The sequence below is a fragment of the Ursus americanus genome, chromosome 4 (assembly GCF_024610735.1).
Source record: "Ursus americanus isolate L20-20 chromosome 4, mUrsAme1.1.p, whole genome shotgun sequence".
NCBI classification, from domain to species: Eukaryota; Metazoa; Chordata; class Mammalia; order Carnivora; family Ursidae; genus Ursus; species Ursus americanus.
This window is the reverse complement of record NC_142130.1, coordinates 35,920,937-35,945,877: the sequence shown is the minus strand read 5'-3', so window position 1 is coordinate 35,945,877 and position 24,941 is coordinate 35,920,937. Positions and strand designations below refer to the sequence as shown.

The following is a 24,941-nucleotide window of genomic DNA, read 5'->3' as shown; positions in this document are numbered from 1 at the left end:
ACTTTATCTGGAGTAGGGAGCTACAAAAGGATTGTGAACAGAGGAGTGATCGTTAGATTTTTATTTTTCCTTGGTGTCACTGACTGTAATGTAGAGAAAGAATAGGTTAAGGGTAAGGCAAAGATATTATTTATCTTGATTACTGAGTTTTTGGCATTCTTTAAAATTTTGTGTTCAGGGTGAGTGCCTCACTCAGCTCAGAGTAGTCTCAGCCCTGGTGGAAATGACAAAACTTGATATGATTGGATATGTGAAGTGATGGAGAAAATAAGTCAACATTGAATGTAGGGCTCTGACTTCAGTAAGTAGGTAGATAGTGGGATCATCATCCTAATGAATTTAGTTTTGGACATGTTACATATTAGATGTCCTTGAAACATCTAATGGAGTTATCAAACAGTTATCTGGAAATACAGGTTTTGAGCTCAGAAGAAATATTTGGGCTGTAAGGATCTGGAGCTCTTAGTGTATGGATAGCAATTAAGCTATGAAAATAGATGAAATAACTAAGAGGTAATAAGAGTATAGTACAAAGAGGGCTAGAATAGAACCCTAAGGAATACCAGCATTAAAAAGATAGGTAAAGAGAAGAGTGCCTGGGTGGCTCAGTCAGTTAAGCATCCAACTCTTGATCTCAGCTCAAGTCTTGATATCAGGGTCATAAGTTCAACCCCCACATTGGGCTCCACACTGGGCATGGAGCCTACTAAAAAAAAAAAAAAAAAAAAAAGGCAAAGAGGAAAAGCCCACAAGTGAGACTAAGAAGGAATGGCCAAATTGGTAGGAGTTCTAAGGGAATTGTTCAGAGTAACAAATGTTACTGAGTAGGAAAGTGAGATCAGGGAGGAAAATGCCCGTTGAATAGAGCAACAAGAAGGTCACTGATTTGGTGAATGTCAGTTACGGCAGATTGGTGAAGGTTTAAGATTGATTAGAGTAGAGTAGGAAGTGAATAAGAGGTAGGAAAGGGAAAATGGTGTGTGGAGCTGAATGTGACTGGAGTCAAGAGAGGATGGCAGGCATGCTCGAATATTATTAGGAACACTCCAGTAGAAAAAGAGGTTGAAGATGTAAGAAAAAGACAGAATAATCAGTATGAAAGCACACATAGCAGAATTACCTTTGTACAGAGAAGGAACATCACCTTCAACTAACTGGAGGCAGGAGAGAATAGGTGTGGATACAGGAGTTAATAGATTTTGTGGCAGGAAGTTGAGACAATTTCCATTTGATGGCTTCTGTTTTCTTTGTGAAATAGGGGGGCAGTATCCTCTACAGCAAGGAAGACCTAGTAGGGAAACTTACCACTCCTCAGCTTTAGTTAAGAGGCCTTAACATTTAAGTGTGATTTTATCCAGTTTATCACCTGGCCTTCCTTTTATCACTCCACTGTCTCCACCATTGAGATTTCCAGCCTCCTTCTAGGAGCATTCTTAGTTTCAGGAGCAAACTATTTTCCTTCCAAAATCCTCCTCTTGTATAGACACCTTCTTATCTGCCCCCTTGTCTCCCAGGATTAGCATCCTTTCCCTTAACCATTTTTTTCTGTCAACAATAAGAAGGCTGTGGTAGGTAAAGGGTGCCATTTGGAGAAGCTTTGGAGAAACTGAGAGGATGAACAAAGAAAAATCAGTAAAGTGAATATGAGAGGAATAGAGAATTTAGAAAGTTAAGGTAAGGAAAAGTAAGGGGATTCAGGTGTTCTGGTGCATAAAGATACTGAAAAGTGCTACTGGTCGCTGACAAAGACATCTTTGGTAGAAGACCTACCAGAGGGACATCTTGCTGGAGTTGGGAAATCTATTAAGGAAGGAAGTACATCTGGGATGGTAACAAGATAGAGTCTTCCTGCTGATGTTAGTTAATAAACTTGAAAAAAATAATATTTACTATTTCATAATTATAAAAATAATATCTAATTCTGATAATTTGGAAAATAGAAAGAAAAATAAGGAAATAAATGAATAATAAGAAAATAAATTATAAATAGCTGTGGAGATGTGGTTAAAGAATATGGGGTAAGGAAAAGAGAATGAGCTCAAGTACAATAATGGTACAGAATAGAATTTTTTGTAGGAATGATGAATAGTGCTTAGAATGTAGAGTACCTAATGGAAAATAATGAAACATAAAGTGGGAAGCAGTAGATTGAAGTGAGATCCAAGGGGGCACATCATTTTTATCGTTAGTCCCGGTAGTGTCTAGCACAGTGTTTAGTGCAAGAATGAATGAATGAGATGCTTTATGGTGGTTAAGAGCATAGATTTTTGAGTCAGATAGACCTTAGGTCAAAAATGCAATTTCTAGCATTTTCTAGCTATGTAATCTGCACAAATTGCTTAATTTCTTTTATCTTCAATTTCCTCAATAAAATGCAGAGAGTAGTACATATTTTTTCAGGTGAAATCAGTTAATATCTATAAAATGCTTAACACTTTACATATAATAATAAACCTTCAAAGATGGTTAGTGATAATAATAATCATCAGGATAATATGAATTTGGGGAGGCCTTTCATGCTAGGAGTTTGGAATTTTTAGGTGGGTCCTGGAGAGAAGGTTTTAATGTGGCATCAGATAAGAGAAGGAAGATAACAGGGATTGAGAAACTAGTTTGGTAGACGTTTTAATAATCCAGGGCAGAGGTCATGAGGTCCTAAACAAGAATTGTAGCAATAGTAAAGCAAAAGAAGGGCCGATGGGAAATACATCGAAGAAAGAGTCTCAATGAAAAGTTGGTAACATAGCAGATGTAGAGACGGAGAAAGAAGAGAGAATTCAGAGATGACTTCCATTACTGTGATACAGGAAAGTCTCAACAGATTACTTCTCTTAACAACTGACCATTTTATTCTTCTTTCGGCTCCTATAATGTGTATAATTCCAAAGTCCCCTCCCTTTGAAAGCTTTGCCAGTCACTCGTACACTTCAACAGCCTGTCCTTAGCACTGACATACTGAATGTGCTAAAGGAGAAGCTAAGAACCTTGTTTGTGTATCAACTGCAGTTGTGTTTACAATGGGAAGCAAACTATACAGAAAACCACCTCCTGAAGGAAACATAGTGACTCAAGTTGCCAAATGTATCTGGGTAAGTTGCCAAATGTATCCAGGTAAGTCTGAATTATTTACCTGCCTGTTTCAATCAATGGGAAAGAGATGCTATGCTGAGCATACAGGCCTTCAAACATGGGTATTCATTTTTCCCAATGACCGCTGTTCTACCTTTGTACCTTTTGGCAAACTGAGATTTATCCATCTTCCTCTGTGCCTCTACTCAACCATTAAGTAATAATAATAATAATAATAATAATAATAATAATAATAATAATAATTAACCATCTCTTAAAATCGGCAAAAAGCTTCTGAAATGTGTATATGATATATGTGTTGCCAACAGGATATAGGGATAGATAAAATTAAATCTGAAATATTCTGAAATTCAATGTCTGATGAAATCAAAGGGTTAGAGTAAGTCACTTAAAGCGTACATGTCTGAGGGAAAGGATAATGAATTGGAATGGTTTCTTTTTGTCTCTCCTCTGATATCTATGCTCTGCCCTAGTTTGCTATTTCCAACCGTTTCAACAACCGCTCTGGGGACATTCCAAAGCGACAACACTGGCTAGACTGGGCAGCTGAGAAATACCCTGTAAGTTGGACCTGCAGAAATATCTTATGCCTACATGGAGATTTTCCTAAGTCCAAACTGATCCCCTCTTGCTGCATTTGACCTCTTCTCTTACTGCCCTGGCACATTTCTACTCTAAGCAAGAAAACCAGATCTAGCCATTCAGCCTGTTCCTTCTTCCCCTTTCTTGCAGAAGCAGCTCATTATGGATGTGAAGGCACTGACCAGGGTTTTGTTCCTTTATATCCCACTGCCCATGTTCTGGGCTCTTTTGGATCAGCAGGTAAGAATAGTTCTTTTGAAAGCTACCCCTTCTTCCAGCCCCCTTCCTCCCACAGGAAAGAGATTTATCATAATTGCATCTGTCTACCTTAGGGCTCACGATGGACCTTGCAAGCCACCAGGATGAATGGGAATTTGGTGAGAAAATATTTTCCAGAGAAATCTATTCTTTTCTTCATAATAAATAAATTTCCTTTTTTAAGGAAAAACAACTTTTGTGGTTTTTGCCTGAAAACTGACTTAAGATCCGAAGAGAAGTGTCTTTAACATGAAGGTACTGAGTAGGCAAAATTTTTAAAAGCTATTCTAGAAATAAAAAACAGAATCTTATCTTTAAAAATCAGGAATATAAGGATGGAAGGGTTTCAATGTGTACAGGGAAGTACTGAGAAGACAGTAAATGAAGAGATCCAGACTTGGGGTAGAGAGTGTTTGCTCCCCTCTCAGCCTTCCTGGGGCACAGGAGGCACAGGCTTGACTGGTGCTGCTCCACATGTACCCCGTCTCTGGGCAGGGATCATGTGGAGGACCTGGAAGTGCAGTATTTTGTACATGGATAAGGACTGGAAAAGTTGTAAACATTATTTTCTGTTCTTCTAATCTCCGTTCTTTGGCAAACTCCATTTCATCTCTGCTCTCAATTGTTCTATTGAGATTATTATATTGTTTTTCTACCCTCTCAGTGGTGGAGAAGGCAGGGTGGAATGATGCTAGGATTTCATTAACCGGTCTATTTGGAGCTTGTCAAATATAAGTTTACTTTTTTCCCTTTCTGTTGTTGCCTAGGATTTGCTATGGTTGCTCTCTTGTTGACCCCCTGGAGAACAGTTCTGGAAACATTATGTGTTAGTGGAAGTCTTCACCCTAACCATGATGTCGTGTGCTACACATTACCACCTACAACTGCAGGGACTGAAATTAACAAAAATACACTGACCCTATTCTCTCGCAAGAAAAAGAATATTCTCCCTTAGGCCTCCCTGCCTTCAGCAAACATAGCCTGAAGCCATTCCCAGTCTGTTTCCCCAAATACCCTTAAAAGCACGATGTGGCCCTGAACCAAAGACCTGGTGGGTTTTATCTTTTGTGTCTCACCTGCTAATTAGCAATTTTTTTTTAAGAGAAGGAGAGTGTGCAAGCGGTGGGGAGGGGCAGAGGGAGAAGTAGAGAATCTCAAGCAGGCTCCACACTCATCGCGGATAATTAGCAGTATTTTTGAGCTAAGCTTTTCTTGTCTTTAGCCGCTGTATATATGTAATTTGTTACAATGTTTCAGGGTTTTTTTGTGCTTCAGCCGGACCAGATGCAGGTAGGAGATTTCTCTATACTCATGGGGATTTATGGCTTTCCTCATCTATACTTCTATCTGAAGTATTAGGATTACCAACCATAATTGGACATTTGTTTCCTTGTATGCCGAGGAGGGTTTAGGATAGGGATGAAAATATTCTCCTTAAGCCCCACACTTCTCTTTCACATCCTCTTAAGTAAGCAGCTCCTGCCCAACTCCAAGGAGGGTGAATTTTGAGCCCACAGGAAAAGTATAAGCATTGGTTTTTTTTTTTCCATGTTAAGGTAGTATCTTGGAAATATTGTCCAAGAAAGTGTAAGGCTTTGTTGCATGAGTAATGAAGTCAGAATCTCAGTTTGTTGGGGACTCCCAGTTCTTTTTTTTAACCCTTATTTAACCCCAATTCTTCTTTCTCTCCTTTTCTCCATGACATTTTCCCTTAGGCTGTGGAACAGGAGAAGATAAGTGAAAATGAGAGGGAAGAACTACTAACTGGTTGACAGAAAAACATGTTCTGAGTGAAACTGATTCTGTAGGATATTTAGAAGTTGAGGTGCTATGCAGGGGAAATTAAAGTCCTGGGTGTAAAGGCACTGAGCGGTGTGGAATCGTTCTGTACTTAGTATGATGAAAGTATGTTTGAATGTTAGAGTGCACACAAGCAAATGAGATCACATGCTTACACTCAAGATAGAAGAACACTTGTAACTAATCCTTTTTACCATGATATTACAGGTGCTAAATCCCCTTCTGGTTCTTATCTTCATCCCATTGTTTGACCTTGTCATTTATCGTCTGGTTTCCAAATGTGGAATTAACTTCTCGTAAGTGCTCACTATGCCTTTCTTGCTCAGACTGACTTAATATTTGCTCAGCTTGATAAAGATTGAATGTCAGTACTTTCTACTTAGTATGATTTGTTTTGTCGTATCATTTTTCTGCTTCTACGTATCCAAGTTAAACTAAATGCCTGTTGGTACTGGAAGATAGGAATTAGATCTCACTAATTCTCATTATAAAGAGTTCAAGCCATTACTGCAGACTTAACTGTGTGATGTTGAAGGGATAGATCTAGCTTCATGGAAAGTCAAAAGTATATGAGAATAGGCTCCTAAATCAACTTGTTGCTTTGTTCTTGAATGTTGCCTCTTGAAAGAAGTCTAAAGCCTATGATGACAATTAATCCCTTTAAAACATTTATTGTCTATATAAAACAAAGTGGGGAGGGGTGCGCCTGGGTGGCTCAGTCGTTAAGCGTCTGCCTTTGGCCCAGGGCGTAATCCCAGGGCCCTGGGATCAAGCCCTGCATGGGACTCCCTGGTCCATTGGGAGCCTGCTTCTTCCTCTTCCACTCCCCCTGCTTGTGTTCCCTCCCTCACTGGCTGTCTCTCTCTCTGTCAAGTAAATAAATAAAATCTTTAAAAAAAATTTTTTTAATTAAGAAAAAAAAAAAGTGGGGACCTGATAAGAGCAGAACTAGGTTATCCCTAATTACTGCTTTTCTCCTATTCTAAATAGAAGCACCAGGTGGTGTATGGAACTGTTGAACACTATATTGTACACCTGAAACTAATATTACACTTTGTTAACTAACTGGAATATAAATGAAAACTTTAAAAAAAAAAAGAAGTATTATTCTTTGTAAATTTGACAGAGGAGAGTTTCAAGTGTCCTCTAATTCCTGATTTAATAACAACTTTCATTTTGATGACCACATTACCATATTCAAATGACCTTTTGTCATTTACTCATTAGTTGAGCAGATATTACTGAGTTCAGCTCCAATGCCATGCAAATATAACAGCACAAATCTTGCCCGAAAGAGTTCACTGTTTAGTAAGGGAGGCAGAACACATGCAAGAATAATTATTACCCAACGTGAAATACATTAAGTGCTGTAAGAAGGGAAGCAAAGTGCCAGGGAATTATAGAGAAAGAAGAAAGTCCTTCCTGCTGCCAGAGTCAAGAAAGACTTATGAAGGAAAAGAAAATGGGATAATAACATATAGTGCTTGGCATATGGTAAATGTCCAATAAATCTGGCTGTATTACTATTATTTTTTGGTATGATGACATAATGGATAGAAAAAGTTGAGGTGGGAAAATGTGACGAATTAACAGAGAACTGTTCAGTGTGAAGAGTAGAGGAAGAAAGCTGTGTGAAGGGGAAAAGTAGCTGGGACCAAATCGGGAAAGTTCTTTAATGGTAGACTTAGAAGGTTTCGATTTTAGCCTTTACAGTCTAAAGTTTCCATGTAATTGTCTCTCCCTTTCCTCTGCAGATCGCTTAGGAAAATGGCTGTTGGTATGATCCTAGCAAGCCTGGCATTTGCAGTCGCAGCAGCTGTAGAGATAAAAATTAATGTGAGTTCAATAAATCTTAAGCTCCATGAGGGCAAGACCATATCTTTGTTCACTCTTCTGACTTGTTCAATCCTGATTGCCTGGGACTTAGCCCAGAACCTATTTTAAAGAAGATGCATCATAGCTATCTGTGGTAAATGAGTGGACACAGGGGTAGCAGAGCAATACAAAATGAGGCCCACCTCCCACCAGGGTGATTCAGAGTATATTGTCAAGGAATTCTCAAACACTAATATCCAAGCTATCTCATCATCTCTCTGGGAAGACAGGTTTTGAATATTTGGCAGATCGAATAGCCATTATTAGGGAATGATTTATGAAGTCACTGCTGAGTCAAAAAGCATGGAGTTTGTCATGTAGCATCCGTGCTTGCTGTACTGAGCTGGTGTTTCCTCCTCCAAACCGCCATCAGAGTTTTCTAAGCCAAATGCCTTTCAGAGGGAGAAAACTGTATCCTCTTGATTAGATGGACTAGGATGTCAGAGGTAGGACTGAGATATGTGTTCTCACTGTATCAGAAGGGTTGTTGGTAATTCTGACTTGTGTTCTCTGTCCTAAGAGAATGATCCCACCACAGCCTGGTCCCCAAGAAATTTTCCTGCAAACCTTGAATCTGGCAGATGATGACGTGAAGGTGACAGTACTGGGAGATGAAAACAACACTCTGTTGGAAGAGTCCATCAGATCCTTTCAGGTGAGATATGGACTTGAATAAATTAGAAACACATTCGGTACACAACAAGGTGACAGCATGATACCGTGGCTAGAAGCATGTGCTTGTAGAGTCAAACTGTCCCCAGTCAGTTTCTGGTTCTGCCATTCCCTAGCCCTAAGACCCTAAACAAGTTATTTTATCACTAAACCTCAGTTTCAGCATCTGTAAAATGGCAATAATTTTTATGCCATGAGCTGTTGTAAGAATAAGTATTAGATGTAAAGCACTTAGCATAGTGTTAGGGACATTGTAAGGTCTCAGTAGGTTGTAATTTGCATTGTTATTTCAAACTGCCTCCTAATATCACATCCTCTGGAAGGATTTGGCTTGCATATTTTCACCACTATTAGTGTACATATTCTGAAATATGTATTTTTTTAAAAGATTTATTTATTTATTTTGGAGAGAGAGAGCACGAGTGGGAGGGGCTGAGGGAGAGGGAGAGAGAATCTCAAGCAGACTCCATGCCAAGTGCAGACCCTGATGCAGGGCTTGATCTCACAACCTTGAGATCACAACCTGAGCTGAAACCAAGAGTCAATGCTTAACTGATTGTGCCACCCAGGTGCCCCTGAAATATTTATTTTAAAATATTATTTTTTAATAATAAAAGTAATATACATCTATTGTTGAAAATTGGAGAAGATATAGAAAGACATAAAAACCACCTATAATTCCGTCACCCAGAGACGGTCAATCAGCATATTTGTATACATGAATAAACTAATTTCTAAAAAGTAGTCAAACTCTATGTGCTGTATTGAACTTTGGTTTTTTCTTGACATTAATCACATCATAAGCATCCTTCTGTGTCCTTAGATAATTTGAGAATGTGATTTTAATGGACACATGATATTCTATTTTATGGATATATCGTAGTTTATTGAAGTATTTCCTTATAGGTATTTAAGTTTTTATTATTTTTTAAAAATTTTATTTATTTGTTTTTGAGAGAGAGAGAGAGAGCGAATGCATGAGCAGTGGGGAGGAGCAGAAGGAGAAGCAGACTCCCCACTGAGCAGGGAGCCCAATGCGGGACTCAACCCCAGGACCCTGGGATCATGACCTGAGCCGAAAGTAGATGCTTAACCAACTGAGCCACACAGGCACCCAAGTTTTTATTATTAATATACATAATCCTATAAAGAACATCCTTACTCGTAAATCCTTATGCATACCTCTAATTACTCTCTTATGGCATATCCTAAAAATAGAATTACTAGGGTAAAAGGCAAAGTTGAAAATATCTGATGAGCTCACCCACCATGGGATGGTATGAGACAGCGATGTCTATGTTAGGGTAGAAGGTGAGTGTGACGGTTTCTTCATTCCACAGAAGATGCCACACTATGCCCAGCTCCACCTAAAGACAAAAAGACAGGATTTCCACTTCTACCTCAAATATCACAATCTGTCTGTCTACACTAAGCATTCTATGGAGGAGAAGAACTGGTACAGTCTGATCATTCTAGAAGATGGAAAAAACATTTCCAGCATGATGGTAAGTTGGGGAGTAACTTGGTTCCAAATTGTTACCTGAGTGTATTTTGACCAGGTCATTAATACCTTACCAAAGATATGCCTGATGATCAGATTTTCTGATTATCAGTTCCCTGTCATCAGCAGTAACTGATTTTTACTTTCCTTCATTATAGGTGAAGGATGAAGAAAACAAAACAACCAATGGGATGACAGCTGTAAGGTCTGGTTGTCAAGGAGACCCAAGGCCCCTCTGTTTTGAATCTTGGTCTCTTCTGATCTGTGGGGCTTCAGATAAAACAGCCTCATGTTCTATTCGTCTTTTACATGGATTCTCTCTCCTGTAATATCAAGGACATTGGTGTCAGAGGCAATTTCCAGAACAATGAGAGGCAGATAGACTTGCTTTCCCATGTGGTATTAAAAGATGACCATGTATCTGTATATGCCCCCTGTGCTCTGATGCATACATCCTTCCTGTTGAATTTTATCCACTTCTTTTGCTCTCAGGAAAATAATTGAGTACTTTCCTCTCTGTGATCATCCGCGAAAAACTTAGAAGGGAGCAAATAATCCTCCCTTCATGGTTGGTAGTTGAATATCTCTTATTGTTACTGTATTTTTAAAGTATAGTTCTATTATAAACCTGGAGAGGCACCATGGTGTAGTAAAGGTAACACCTTTGGAGTCAAAAGACTTGGTTTTGAATCCAGATAAGGCTGAAAGTCATGTTAGACGGCCAAAGAAAGTGACAGAGATGGAGCACCCAAGAGGTCACCTGCTCTCTGTAGCAGGAGATCAGGCATGAGGTAGAGGCACATGCCTATGGTCATCAAGATTAGGTAGTTGCTGTTGAGACTGCACTTTAGAGGAGAACTTCTAATGAAATGTCTGAACTTTGCTGAAGGGTGGAACAGTCAAAATAATTTGCTTTTGAATATGTTTTAGAAAAAGTAAACAGCTCAAAATAAGTAAGACAACAGTGAGGCTAGGACTTTCTTGGTTGAGAGAGCCATAGGAACCATAAGAACCTCCAGAAGGGGTAAAAGGAAATTTCTAGATCAGTGCAGCGTTATCTAGAGTGCAGGAATCAACATAGGTGTTCTAGAGGAAACTGCCCTTCTTCTCTTTTGGGCCAGAGATTAGTACAAAAGCTATCAAAACCCATACTGAGGAAACAGTTTAGGAACCCAGGTTCAGAGACTAAAACGATCATTCTGGAAGGGTCCAGGATTATCTGCAGATTCCAAAATGATAAGTCAACCTACTAAGGGCTGGGAGTCTGAGTTTTGTAGAAGTCAAATCAGACTTCATTTATAAGAGGACACAGTATCAGTTTTATGTAAATACTAGTATATATATTTATATATATACATAATTATTTTTCTTAGTGGAGTCTTGACTGATGAATCCCACTGCTGTAAAAGGGAAAGAAATTGGAGGCATCTAAGCTGGATTAGTGAGGAAAATCAGAACGCTATGGGTGATCATGATAGTGTCCATCCCAGCTAGAGATGATGTGAGGGTGTGGCAGATGGAAAACTAATACCTCAGGAAAGATAAAGTTAAGGATGACTAAGACTAGTAATTATTTCTTACATGTGAGTTCATTTATTCATCCACTTAACAATGTATAACATGGAACTCTTGTGTGCCAAAAACTGTTCTAGGCACTGGGGATATAGTGGTAAGCAGGTGTAAGGTTTGTCTGATGTGTAACAATGTCTCTACCCTTAGGTTTGTTAATACTTTACATAAAGAGGTCAACATCTCCCTGGGTAAAGATACCTTCCTCATTGTTGGTGAAGACTATGGTGTGTCTGCTTATACAACTGTACAAAGTGGAGAGTAAGAGCATTACCCTTGTGGACATTTTACTTTTATCAACAACTGGGTTTTTTTTTAATGTTTTCTTTGCGTATAGGTGGGGAGATTAGGTATATCTCAGCTAATTTTGAGTATACTCAGGTTCACTGTTCTACACTGTTCCACTAATTCATAAGACTTGGAGGAGAAAAATTCATAAGAATTAAATGAGAAGACTTAGGGCCTGAAATCCACAAAAGAAGATGATTTGTGCCTTCTTTATTTAGGTGTAAGGTTTAAAAAACTACCTGATAGGCAATGAAGAGCTCAGATCAGTGGCAGAAAAACCCGGCATAAAAATAGTTCACTCCTAGAGACTCCTCTTCAAAGAGAAATCGTGCCTTTGCTGCTTGACTCCCCCTGAGTAGAGAGATGAGATCAGTCTTTCCCCTGGAGGTGGGAGTGCTTTTTAGGCTGTGATGTTTATTCTAACTAAAATTGTCCTGTTCCAGATACCCTGTGGTACATTGTAGGACAGAAGATAAGGACTTTTCACTGAATATGGGTCTACTAGACCCTGGTACAGTTTATCTGTTTGTTATTATTAATGTAAGTAGCTCATGGCCACCCCTACTCTCTCCTTCCATAGAACTGTATCTATATTTATATCTATATATCTATGTCTGAATCTGAATTTATCTTGCAATCACATACTTATTTCTAGTGTAAAGTGATAGGTTCTATCATGACTTTAGAAAGCCTACTAAGGTCTCTAGAAGGGATGTTAAAAGAGATAACATCAACAGCAGGCATATAATAGAAATATAGAATGATCTAATGTGGCCCTTTGTGTCTGGATTCTTTCATCTGGCATATTTTTCAAGGTTCATTCATGTTGAGGCAGGTATCAGTGCTTCATTTCTTGTTACTACCAAATAATATTCCATTGTATAGATGTAATACATTTTATTTGTCGATTCATCAGTTAATGGACATTTGGGTTGTTTCTAACTTTTCACTGTTATAAATAATGTTGTTATAACATCATGTACAACTTTTTGTGTGGCCATATATTTTCACCTCTCTTGGGTATATATCTAGGAATGGAATTGCCGGGTCACATGGTAGTACTATGTTTAAACATTTGAGGAACCACTAGGAACTTTTCCAAAATGAATTCCATTTTTACATTCTCACCAATAGTGTACGAGGGTTGCAATTTTTCCACATCTTCACCAATACTTGTTTTTCTGTTTTGTTTTGTTTTGTTTTATAACCATCTTTGTAGGTGTGAAATGGTAGCTCATTGTAGTTTTGATATGTATTTTTGTAATGGCTACTGATGTTGAGCATCTTTTCATGTGCTTATTGGCCATTTGCATACCTGCTTTGGAGAAATGTCTATTCAGATACTTTGCCAAATTTTTAATTGGGTTCTTTATCATTGAGTTGTAAGCATTCTTTTCATATTTTATATATGTCTGTTATCAAATATATGATTTAAAACTATTTCCCCATTCAATAGGTTATTTTTTTTAGCTTTCTTGATGTTGTCCACTGAAGCACAAATGTTTTTAATTTTTATGATGTTCAGTTTATCTATTTTTCTTTGGTTGCTTGTGCTTTTGAGGTCATATCTAATTCCTAATCCAAAGTCATGAGGATTTATGCCTATGTTTTCTTCTAAGAGCTTTATAGTTTTAGCTCTTATATTTAGGTCTTTAATGCATTTTGAGTTAATTTTTGCATATGGTGTGAATTAGAGGGTTAACTTTATTCTTTTATATGTGAATATTCAGTTGTCCCAGCACAATTTGTTGAAAAGACTGTTCTTCTCCCATTAAATGGCCCTGGTACTCTTGTCAAAAATCAGTCGACCATAAACATGAGGGCTTATTTCTAGATTCTCAATTCTATTTCATTGATCTATATGTCTGTTCTTCTGCCAATACCACACCGTCTTGATTGTTGTTACTTTGTAGAAAATTTCGAAATCAACTTTAGTCTTCATTTTCAAGATTGGTGGGGAGGGGCAGGGGGAGAAAGAGAGAGAGAAAGAATCTTAAACAGGCTCCACGCCCAGCCCAGTGCGGAGCTGGACTTTGGGCTGGATCTCACAAGTCTGAGATCATGACCTGAGCCGAAATCTGGACATTGGACCCTTAACCAACTGAGCCACCCAGGAATGGAATCATTTTTCTAATTTCTAATCTAATTTCTAATTTCAATTTCAGATCGTTCATTGCAAGTGTGTAGAAAAACCAATTGATTTTGTATGTTGATCTTATATCGTGTAACCTTACTGAATTCACTTATTAGTTCTAATAGATTTTTTAGCGGATCCCTTAGGACTCTCTACATACAAGACCATGCCATCTATATAGAGATAGCTTTACTTCTTCCTTTTCAATATAGATGCCTTTTATCTCTTTTTCTTGACTAATTGCCGAGACTTGAACCTCCAATACAATGTTGAATAGAAGTAGTGAGAGCACACATTTTTCTGGGGGGAGGGGGTGGGAGCATTCATTCAGTCTTTTATCATTAAATATGTTAGCTGTGGGTTTTTCATATATGTCATTTATTTTTTCTTATTTTATTTAAATTCAATTAATTAACGTATAGTGCATCATTAGTTTCAAATGTAGAGTTCAATTATTCATCAATTGCATATGATACCCACTGCTCATTACATCACATTCCCTCCTTAATGCCCACAGACATCATTTAGTAGGTTAAGTTCCCTTCTATTCCTAGTTTGTTGAGTTTTTTGTTTGTTTGTTTTTTACCATGAAGGGGGATTGAATTTTGTTAAATGCTTTTTCTATGTCTATTGGATACTTATGTGGTTTTTGTCCTTTATTCTATTGATATGGTATATTACTTTAATTAATGTTCAGATGATAAAACAACCTAGCGGTAGTTTTCCAGAGCTGCTGTAACAAGGTACCACAAGTGGAGTGGCTTAAAAACAGAAGTTTATTGTTTTACAGTCACGAAAGCAAGGAGTCCAAGATCAAGGTGTTGGTCCTTCCAAGGGCTATGAAGAATATTTTCCATGCTTTGCCCTTAGCTTCTAGTGGTTTTCTGGCAACATTTGGTATTCCTTGATGTGTAGAAGAATCAACACATTCTCTGCCTTCATCTTCATATGGAATTCTTCTTGTATGCTTGTCTGTGTCCAATTTTCTTCTTTTTTTACCAAGATACAAGTTATATGGGATTAGAGCCCACCCTAATGCCCCCATTTTAACACAACTTATATCTGCAACAACAACTCTATATCCAAATAAGTTTGCATTCTCAGTTAGGACTCAGGTAGGGTTAGGACTTCAACATACAAGTTTTAAGGGGAAACAATTCAACCCATAACACTTGTATTCCTGGTGTTATTCCATTTTTCATTTGTTCTGTCTTTTATATGCTACTCAGAAGTCCTATATATTGTTTCTGAATGCCAGAATCTAATAAGCATTTAGAGAAGAGATCATAAATTAGAGCCCAAGGGCCCAGTTTTTTCCATAATCCTGTTTTGTTTGGCCTGCATACTACTGAGAAAAGTAATAATAATCATTAGTAATTGACCATACTTAAAATTCAGGAGACTTCACCTAAGAAGGTGGATTCTTAACATTTCTTAAAAACAAAATCAGAAGATTTAATAACAGACATTACCATGTCAGTTGGCTGGTGCTCTAGTGGCTCTACACTACAGATGGGGCCTGTGCTATCCACTTTACCACAGCCTCCACCATTCCCATTCAGCCTGCCTCGTTTACTTAATTATCTGCCCATGGGTATTTGAGTATGAGACCTTGATTAAGAAGCTCAGGTCATGGTCTTCCCTTAGCCTAAGAAAACTCAAACATAGGCCCATGTCGTTCACAATACCAACTGAAACAAAATTTACCTGCTTATTTTGAACCTAATGGCCCTTTGACTCAGAGAATCAAAGACATTTGAATACCAGAACCTTTTGATTTCAGGGACTTTTGATCTTGATGTTTTAACTACCACTTTAGTCACATTATATTTTAGTTATTATACCCACTACTGTGGTATGGCTTCACTCCAAGAAATACATATAATTTTAGAATTTATACCCTATTTATAACAAGTATTAGTAGACAAAGCATATGTAAAATAAAACCAACCATAGTTTAAAACCTGCATAGTAAAAGTACTTCTAGACAAAGAAATAAAGATTAGAGAATCGTGTATATTTGATAAGATTAGTAACAAAAAAAATTGACCCTGAAAAAGTTCTTTTTGACTAAAATTCTACAGAAAAGTTGCCTTTTTGACATAACTCAGATGTGTAAGATTTTAGTTCAAAAATAATGGTCAATAAGTAGAATTTAAAATAGCAGGTGGTATTTGATATAGATTTTTCAAAATTGATTAACAAAATCTTTAATGTAAGGTTTACCAAGAAAATAATTCATTTTGATAAAAGTAATTTTAGTAAAATAAAAATTTTAATGGAAAATGTTAAAAACAGTTTAATTGTACTTACATAGAAAACTGGACAAGGAATTAAACTTTTCTCAAGAATATGCTTTCTGAAAATTCATTGTGTTTGTATAATTCAGCTGCCATTTTATATTTAAAATGTTGGCCAGGATCAAAATACCTATAGATCAAATTGTGGAAATCCAAACTACAATATCAAAATATTCTGCCATTTAAAGACTCTGTCAATAATGGTATCTGATAGACTGAAGCCAGGCAAATGAGTGCAGTGTTACCAAAAGGAATTTCAAAAACTGAAATTGTATAGAATTTGCTCAATCTCTTGAAGGATGAAAATACAAAGAGGGAATGGGTGTAAGATCATAGAATGCTGTAGGTCAGAAATATTTACTTGAGACTGCTGATAAGCCCATCTCTTCTTTTCCTCACTAAGAGCACCAATCAGAATCCTCAGGCCTGGAAGATGGAAGACATTCCCGCCAACAAACTATCCATTGCATGGCAGCTACCACAATATGCCCTGGTTACAGCTGGGGAGGTCATGTTCTCTGTCACAGGACTTGAGTTTTCTTATTCTCAGGTAGGTTTTTGCAAGTGAAAAGTGGAGGTGGATATATTGCTTCGAGAAGGACGAGTTTTAATTCTAGCACTGCATTAAATAGGTATGTGATCCTGGCCAAGACCTCTATATTTTCTGCCCTTAAATTTCTTATATATGACCCTGAACAGAGAGTCATCTTGACTCCCAGGATAATGGCAGTGCAGCATAGTAACTGATGCTGTTTGGGGTCTAGGAAAGGGTACTTTAAGAATAAGGACTGTAGAGTCAAATTGCCCATGTTCAAATTTTGATTGTACAACTTATCGTGTAAACTTGAGCAAGTTAATTATCTCTCTAATGCTTTTTTTCTTTATGTGTATAGTAAGAATACTGATAGAATTTATCTCCTAGGGTATAAAGAAGATTATATGATATCATGAATTAAAATATTCAATTAAGAGGTCCATCTTATTATTACTGTTAACATTGTTATCACCCCCTGAATCAACATGATAACTGAAGTTGAGGGGGAGGAGTTCAAATTTGGAAACTTTTGTAGGAGAAGTTTTCTGGATAGATGCTTGGGTCATAGGGTGGTGTTAGGGAGTTTGTTTACTCACAAACCTGTGTCCTCTTTAGGCTCCCTCTAGCATGAAATCTGTACTCCAGGCAGCCTGGTTGTTGACCGTCGCAGTTGGGAATATCATCGTGCTTGTTGTGGCACAGTTCAGTGGCCTGGTGCAGGTATGGATCTGATAGAGGCAAGAGTTTGTGTCTACCCAAGATTTCCCCTCCAAGTTCCTTTCCTCCCTCTTCCCCCAACCCTTTGCCTCCCACATTCCCCACTCAGTGCTCTGTGTAAGATGGGTTAGATATAAACAGACATTGCCAGGAAAATAGATATATGAGTGGCAATAATGACCACCATAGGCCCATATGAGGAGAGGCCAGTGAAGCCACTCTTCTTTTAACAAACCTCTGCCTACATTGGGGACCCTGAGTCAGTCTGCTCCCTGGTCCTCATCCTATAAAGATCCATTTAGTTTTCAAGTTTTTCCATCTTCTTCTCTTATATTTATTTCTTCCTGCAGTGGGCTGAATTCATTTTGTTTTCCTGTCTCCTGCTGGTGGTCTGCCTGATTTTCTCCATCATGGGCTATTACTATGTTCCTATAAAGCCAGAGGATTTACAGGAGCCAGCAGATAAGAAGATTCCCCATACCCAAGGGAACGTGATCAACCTGGAGACCAAGAAGACAAAGCTCTAATGGCTCCCCGGATTCTTCCCAGACCCAAAATCCTGGCTTTGGTCTTGGTCATCACCCATTCTAAGGCATTTTTTTTTTTCTCCTACTTGGCTAGGGAAGAGAAGTAGCATCGTATCTGAGCTGATCTGCTCCACTCTTCTCTCATGATAGAGGCAGTTCTAGGACTGGATATTCCAGTACATTAAAGTCCCCGGAGACTCTATATCTTCCCACCAATTACTAAACTCTGTAAACATTGTGTAGTATTTCTGAAGCAGGCCTAGCATTTCTAAATGGCCATTAAAAACACAAGTGTATAATTGAAATTAGTCTCTGGGGTTATGCAAAGTTATGTGGGAATCCCTTTACTTGCCATTTAGAACTGATGACTCCATTTTTTGAGGGGTTGATTCGGGGGCAAAATTGCAGAATAACAGAAATGGTATTTCAAGTTTCTTCATAAGCAACATAATTGTACTATTCACTAGGACCTCAAGAATTGGTATTTATGGTGCGATCTGGTTCAGGGCCTGGCCTGTCTAGTAAATTTTTCAGTACAGGTTGTAGGAAACAAATGACATTTTATTAACATACAGAAGAAATATATCTTTCTGATAATTACAGTATTTTATCTACTAACCCAAACACCCCTTTTGTCAAACCGATAGATCTTTGGAAATCAAATTAAATATGGTAAGCATGATTCTGGAAAACAAGAACAGGTATAAATTGTAGAAATTCTGTTGAGTCTTCTTTAATGCACATTCTTCTTAGGGACTACAATGTTTCAGCTGAATTATGCCTTCCTGTGGACAGTTGTATGGATACTAATTATAATTTTCCAACCATGCATTTTCAGTGTTGTTGGGCTAGCTTTTTCTTATTATTACATCATTTCTTGCTTATTGTAACAGATATTTAATAACAACAGTATTTTTATGAATCCAACTTCCTTTTTTTATTATTATACTCTTCAGCCTCAAAGCAGTGGGTCTGTTTTGATAAGTTTTTCCTATTTTACTTTTACCATAACTTTAATTTCTTTTTCCAAGTTCTTATTTTACTTCCAGTTAATTAATATACAGTGTAATATTAGTTTCAGATGTAGAATTTAGTGATTCATCACTTACATACAACACCCAGGCTCATCACAACAAGTGCACTCCTACACCCTATCACCTATTTAACCTATCCTCCTGCCTACCTCCCCTCTGGTAACCATCCGTTTGTTCTCTGTAGTTAAGAGTATGATTCATGGATTGCCTCTCTTCCCCCCCCCACCATGTTCATTTGTTTTGTTTCTCAAGTTCCACATATGAGTCAAATCTTATATCTTGTCTCTCTCTGACTGACTTATTTCACTTAGCATAATACACTCTAGCTCCATGCATGCTGTTGCAAATGGCAAGTTTTTGTTCTTTTTTGTGGCTGAATATTATTTTATATATATAATGGAATATTATATATATATATATATATATATATATATATATATATATATAATCTTTATCCATTCATTAGTCCCGTAATTTTTAAATGCTATTTCTCCACTTAGGCCTGGGAATTCCCTGTTTACTAAAAAAAGTTATGATCACATTCTAGGTTTAAACTTACAAAATAATGATGCTCGGTGGAGGGGCTTGGTCCCATGTAAATATCCCACCAAAATCTGTAGGGGAGGACAAGAGTGGTACATGAGGGTTTTTTTGTTTCTGTGGTAATGAAAAAGGTGAAAAACATTACCTTGCATGCAGTGAATGAGCCAGTGGACAGACATGGGGATATCATTATACTACTGTGTATTTCTAGGGAAAAAAATTCAGAGCCACTATCCCAAGAGCCTCATTTCCATTGGTTTTGCTCTATTATTTCATCTAGAACTGTGTTGACTCTCACATACTAAATGTAACAAATAAGATAAGTTGCTCCAATTTCCCAAGTGTTACATACTTTAGTTTTAGTGACCATGGTTTTAGAAATACTGAAGTGACAACAACACCATTCAGTTTTTTCCAGATATCTTGCTGTGAACCTGACCCTACTTCTTCAGAAGATATTCTATTTATTTTTGAGCAGCCTTAACTCAATCTGTTCTATGAGGTATTGTTTCCAGAGAAGTTGATAGTGCTCTGTGAATAAAAGTTTCTATGCACAAATAAGTTTTTGGAATGAGGCATATTATATCCTCTTCCATAGTAAAGATTCTGAGAAATCCTGCAGTAAAGACACAAGACACTTTGTTTAGCCTAAAATGGCATAGTATTCTGCAGAACATTGGTTTGGGAAAAACTGTGGTAGGCAGTTCTTTCCTATTCTGAACTAAAATCTTCCTCTCTGAAACCTCCTACCCTTGGTTCTCTCCTTCATAGCTAACAAGAATAAGCATAACCCCCTCTCATGTGGCCGACTTTTTGCTATTTGGGGAGAGCTTTTATGTCTCCTCAGTCATCAAGTGGATATAAACCAAGTTTAAGATTCTCAGTTCATTTAATGGGCCTTCACAGAGCACCTTCTAACACTGTTTTACCTCTTCTGAAAACTATATTAGCCACTCAGGAAAATGGTATGGAGGTTCCTCAAAAAGTTAAATATCCTACCACCCAGCAATTGCACTACTAGATATTTATCCAAAGGATACAGTGATTTGAAGGGGCACCTGCACCCCAATGTTTATAGCAGCAATGTCCACAATAGCCAAACTATGAAAAGAGCCCAGATGTCCATTGACAGATGAATGGATAAAGAAGATGTGGTATATACATACAATGGAATATTACACAGCCATCAAAAAGAATGAAATCTTGCCATTTGCAACAACATGGATGGAACTGGGGGTATCATGCTAAGCAAAATAAGTCAGTCAGAGAAAGACAAATACCATATGATTTCACTCATATGTGGAATTTAAGAAACAAAACAGATGAACATAGGGGAAAGGAAGGAAAAATAAAATAAGATGAAAATAGAGAGGGAGGCAAACCATAAAAGACTTTTAACTCTAGGAAACAAACTGAGGGTTGCCGGAGGGGAGATGGGGGAGGGATGGGGTAATTGGGTGATGGGCATTAAGGAGGGCACTTGATGTAATGAGCACTGGGTGTTATATGCAACTGATGAATCACCAAATTCTACCCCTGAAACTAATAATACAATACACGTTAACTAAATTGAATTTAAATAAAAAATTTTAAAAATGTAACTGGCTCAGAATCCCTCTTAATATGTGATACCTAGAGCCAAATACACTTCCAGAAGTAGTCTGACTAGAAGAACTAAGACCTGCCTTTCTCTAAACAATATACTTCTATAAATACAGCCTTAGGTAACATTAGATGTTTTGGCAACTATACCATAATATAGGCTTAGATCCCAACCAGAAGGCTGGCTAAAATCTCCAGGTTTTAAGAAAGTTATTACTTATCCAAATATATCTTTGAGTTCCATCAAGTACCATTCACCAAATTAGTTATTGGAAAAATGAAAATGAATAATCTACTATACCTGTGTGGGTTACCTTACTTATTTTCACTGAATATCAAGATCCTAGAAAGTACAGAGGCCTTGAGGAAGGTGGGGTAATATTAAGGAAGAACAAGAAGGACAGTATTACAGGGCTGCAATAAGGTGTAAAGCGGTAAAGGATGCAGTTAGCAGAAGCTAGGGACCAGATGATGTGGGCTTTGTAACCACGGTAAGACATTTTGATGTTATTCTAAGTGAGATGTGAAACCATTGGAGGTTTAGAACATGGGAATGACATAATCTGATTCTATATTTAGGGTAACTCTGGCTGCTGTCTGTATGTAGGAAGGAGTGGAAGCAAGGATTCCAATTAGAACACTTTTGTAATTGTCCAGGCAAAAAGCAATTGTTACTTGGACAAGGTAAGTAGGAGTGGAAGTAGGAAGAAATGGTTTGACGTGGAATTTAACTTTAGGTAGGACTGACATGATTTGAGTATGGTTTGTATATACAGTTTAAAAGAAAGAAATCAATGTTGACTCTTAGCTTTGGGGTCTTGAGGAATGAGGATGAATGATGGTGAAATTTAGGGGGAGTAGGAAAACTAGGGTTAAGAGTAAGGGTGGGCTGTAAAGTAACTAAGAATTTTGTTTTGTGTATGTTGAACTTCAGATGCTACTTTGGTGTCCAATTGGAGATGTTGAGCTGGCAGTTTCATGGGTCTGAAGCTTAGTTAAGAAGCGGGAGCTAGAAATCTAAACTTGAGAGTCATCAGTATATAAATGGCATTTAAAGGCATGAGATTTGATGAGATATCCCAGGAAGTGAGAGGTTCAAGGACTAGTACTGGGGTTTTCCAATACTAGAGTTCAAGAGGAGTATGAGTTTGGACTTCAAATTATATTACAAAGATGTAGTAATCAAAACAGTATGGTACTGACACAAAAATAGATACGTAGATCAATGGAACAGAATAGAAAATCCAGAAATAACAATTATATGGTCAACGAATCTTCAACAAAGTAGGAAAGAAAATCCAATGGGAAAAAGACAGTCTTTTCAACAAATGGTGTTGGGAAAACTGGACAGCAACATGCAAAAGAATGAAACTAGATGACTTTAGTAACACACAAAATACACACCATACACAAAAATAAGTTCAAAATGAATTGAAGACCTAAATGTGGCACCTAAAACTATAAAAACCCTAGAAAAGAGCACAGGCAGTATTTTCTCTGACATCAGCCATAGCAATTTTTTCTAGATAGGTCTCCTGAGGCAAGGGAAACAAAAGCAAAAATAAACTATAGGGACTTCATCAAAATAAAAAGCTTCTGCATGGCAAAGGAAGCAGTCAACAAAACTAAACGGTAACCTATGGAATGGGAGAAGATATTTGCAAATGGCATAGCTGATAAAGGGTTAGTATCCAAAATATATAAAGAATTTATAAAACTCAACACCCCCCAAAACCACAAATAATCCCAATAAAAATGGGCAGAAGACATGAACAGATATTTCTCCAAAGAAGACATACAAATGGCCAACAGATACATGAAAAGATACTCAACATCACTCACCGTCAGAAAAATACAAATCAGGGGCACCTGGGTGGCTCAGTCGTTGAGCGTCTGCCTTTGGCTCAGGGAGTGATCCCGGCGTTCTGGGATCGAGCCCCACATCAGGCTCCTCTGCTGAGAACCTGCTTCTTCCTCTCCCACTCCCCCTGCTTGTGTTCCCCCTCTCACTGGCTGTCTCTCTCTCTGTCAAGTAAATAAATAAAATCTTAAAAAAAAAAAAAGAAAAATACAAATCAAAACTTGAGAGAGCTATCATCTCACACCAGTCAGAATGGCTAAAATTAACAACACAGGAAACAACACTTGTTGGCAAGGATGCAGAGAAAGGGGAAACCTCTTATAGTGATGAGAATGCAAGCTAGTACAGCCACTCTTGAAAACAGTATGGAGGTAGCATACTGCTTTTGACATTCTTTTTCTTTTCTGTGGTAAGAGCAGCTGCTGAAGAAAACTGACCTGACTTGGAGCACTTCAGAAAAGCTCTATGCCTTGACGTTGCTGAGAAGAACATCAACCAGCAGCAATATGGTCAAGATCAGCATCGCAGCTGCCTAGGGCCACACTATAGGTTGAGGCAGCAGGAGACCAGTGAAATATTTTAAAAGGAGAGCTGGGGAACAAGAAAGCCATAGGGAGCTTCAGAAAGCCCATTCCATTGTTTGTTCTTTCCTGAATTCTCAAGCCTCATTCTGTTATCATTTCTTTTCTGTGTAGAGAACTCCCTTTAGCCATTCTTACTGGTAGGTCTGCTGGTGACAAATATTCTTAGTTTTTCTTCTTTTGAGAATGTCTTTATTTTACTTTTATTCCTGAAGTATATTTTTCCTGCATATAGAAATAGGGTTAACAGTTCTTCTTTTTCAGCACTTGGAAACTGTTGTGCCAGTTCCTTTTGGCCTCCATAGTTTCAGATAAATATTTGCTGTCCAGGACATGCAGATTGTCCTGGGCAGAATCACTTTGTATAGTCAATAAATTGTTTAATACATCCAAAAAAATTGCTGCCATTTGAACCATTTTTCTATTATAGACAGTGCATAATTTCTCTGTAACTGCTTTTAAGATTTTTATTCATTTCTGGGTTTTTTTTGATGTTTGATTCTGATGTGCTGTGTCTTGGATTTTTTTCCTTTGGTTTCTTCTTTTTGTGGTTTCTAACCTTCTTGAATCTGTAGGTTTATTTCTTTCACCAAATTTGGAAATATTACATCCTTTGAATGTTTCTTTGAATAGTTTTCCAGTCTCATTCTCTTTCTCTTGTGTTTTGGGACTCTGGTGGCATGAATGTTGGATATTTTGTTATTATGCCACAGGCCCCTGATGCTCTGTTCATTTGTTGTTATTCAGATTGGATAGCTTCTATTAATCTGTTCTTTTATTAATCTTCTTTCCTCTGTCATCTCTAATCTACTACTGAGCACATCCATTCAGTTTTCTTTCATTTATTATAGTTTTCAGTTTTACAATTTCTTTTTGGTTCTTTCTTCATAGCTTTATTTCTTTGCTAAGACTTTCTAGTTTTTTATTTGTCTCAAGAGCATAATTGCTAGCTGAAACATTTTTATGGTTGCTTCTTTACAGTCCTTGTCAGATAATTCCAACATCTGAGTCATCCCACTGATATCTGCTAATTGTCTTTTTTTTATTCAAGTTGTCATTGGTTGAGGAATAAAAGTTAAACTTCCTGCTCAGTTCCATGGACACTCAGTTCCACAGGTAGTGGAGGAGACAGTTTTTCCATTGGCACTCGGCTGGAGTAGGGTGGGTATTGTCAAAATGTCTCATGTACTGCTACACTGCTCTTTTTCCAGTTCTTTGGTGAGGGAGGCAGTCATTATGGAGTACGTTTTTGGCTGCACCTGTTGGTAGTTTCAGCTATAGGCTTCTCCAACCCCCTACAAGATATGTAAGACACAAAAAGAAACCCGGGGAATTACCAAGTCAAATCAGAAGCAAGAGTCCTGCATGGCAAAAAAAGTTACAAAATTGCACTAATGTTTATTAGCAAAATACATGGAAATATGGCGGAAAATACATGGAACTGAATTATGAGGGTACTGCATCAGGGGTGG

The 24,941-nt window shown here is 37.6% G+C and overlaps 2 protein-coding genes across 6 annotated transcripts in view; one reads left to right on the top strand and one right to left on the bottom strand.

Annotated features, from left to right (window-relative positions):
- SLC15A2 (solute carrier family 15 member 2) overlaps positions 1–17,927 on the top strand; it is a 30,826-nt gene extending 12,899 nt beyond the window's left edge. For 3 of the 5 annotated variants that reach the window (XM_087861587.1, XM_045812527.2, XM_045812525.2), the window contains 15 exons: positions 3,007–3,089; positions 3,564–3,650; positions 3,823–3,912; positions 4,005–4,049; positions 5,188–5,220; positions 5,938–6,026; positions 7,485–7,566; positions 8,126–8,260; positions 9,618–9,782; positions 9,937–9,983; positions 11,498–11,608; positions 12,079–12,175; positions 16,473–16,619; positions 17,220–17,324; positions 17,672–17,927. In XM_087861587.1, the coding sequence (XP_087717713.1) occupies positions 3,007–3,089; positions 3,564–3,650; positions 3,823–3,912; positions 4,005–4,049; positions 5,188–5,220; positions 5,938–6,026; positions 7,485–7,566; positions 8,126–8,260; positions 9,618–9,782; positions 9,937–9,983; positions 11,498–11,608; positions 12,079–12,175; positions 16,473–16,619; positions 17,220–17,324; positions 17,672–17,848 (1,493 nt within the window). In that variant the 3' untranslated portion in view covers positions 17,849–17,927. The remainder of the gene's footprint in view (positions 1–3,006; positions 3,090–3,563; positions 3,651–3,822; positions 3,913–4,004; positions 4,050–5,187; positions 5,221–5,937; positions 6,027–7,484; positions 7,567–8,125; positions 8,261–9,617; positions 9,783–9,936; positions 9,984–11,497; positions 11,609–12,078; positions 12,176–16,472; positions 16,620–17,219; positions 17,325–17,671) is intronic. The other 2 variants (XM_045812526.2, XM_087861586.1) reach the window with 2 other exon arrangements.
- Positions 17,928–19,287: 1,360 nt separating this feature from the next.
- ILDR1 (immunoglobulin like domain containing receptor 1) overlaps positions 19,288–24,941 on the bottom strand; it is a 44,702-nt gene continuing 39,048 nt past the window's right edge. The window contains exon 10 of the transcript XR_015724199.1: positions 19,288–24,764. The gene's annotated coding sequence lies outside the window, so the exon portion shown is untranslated. The remainder of the gene's footprint in view (positions 24,765–24,941) is intronic.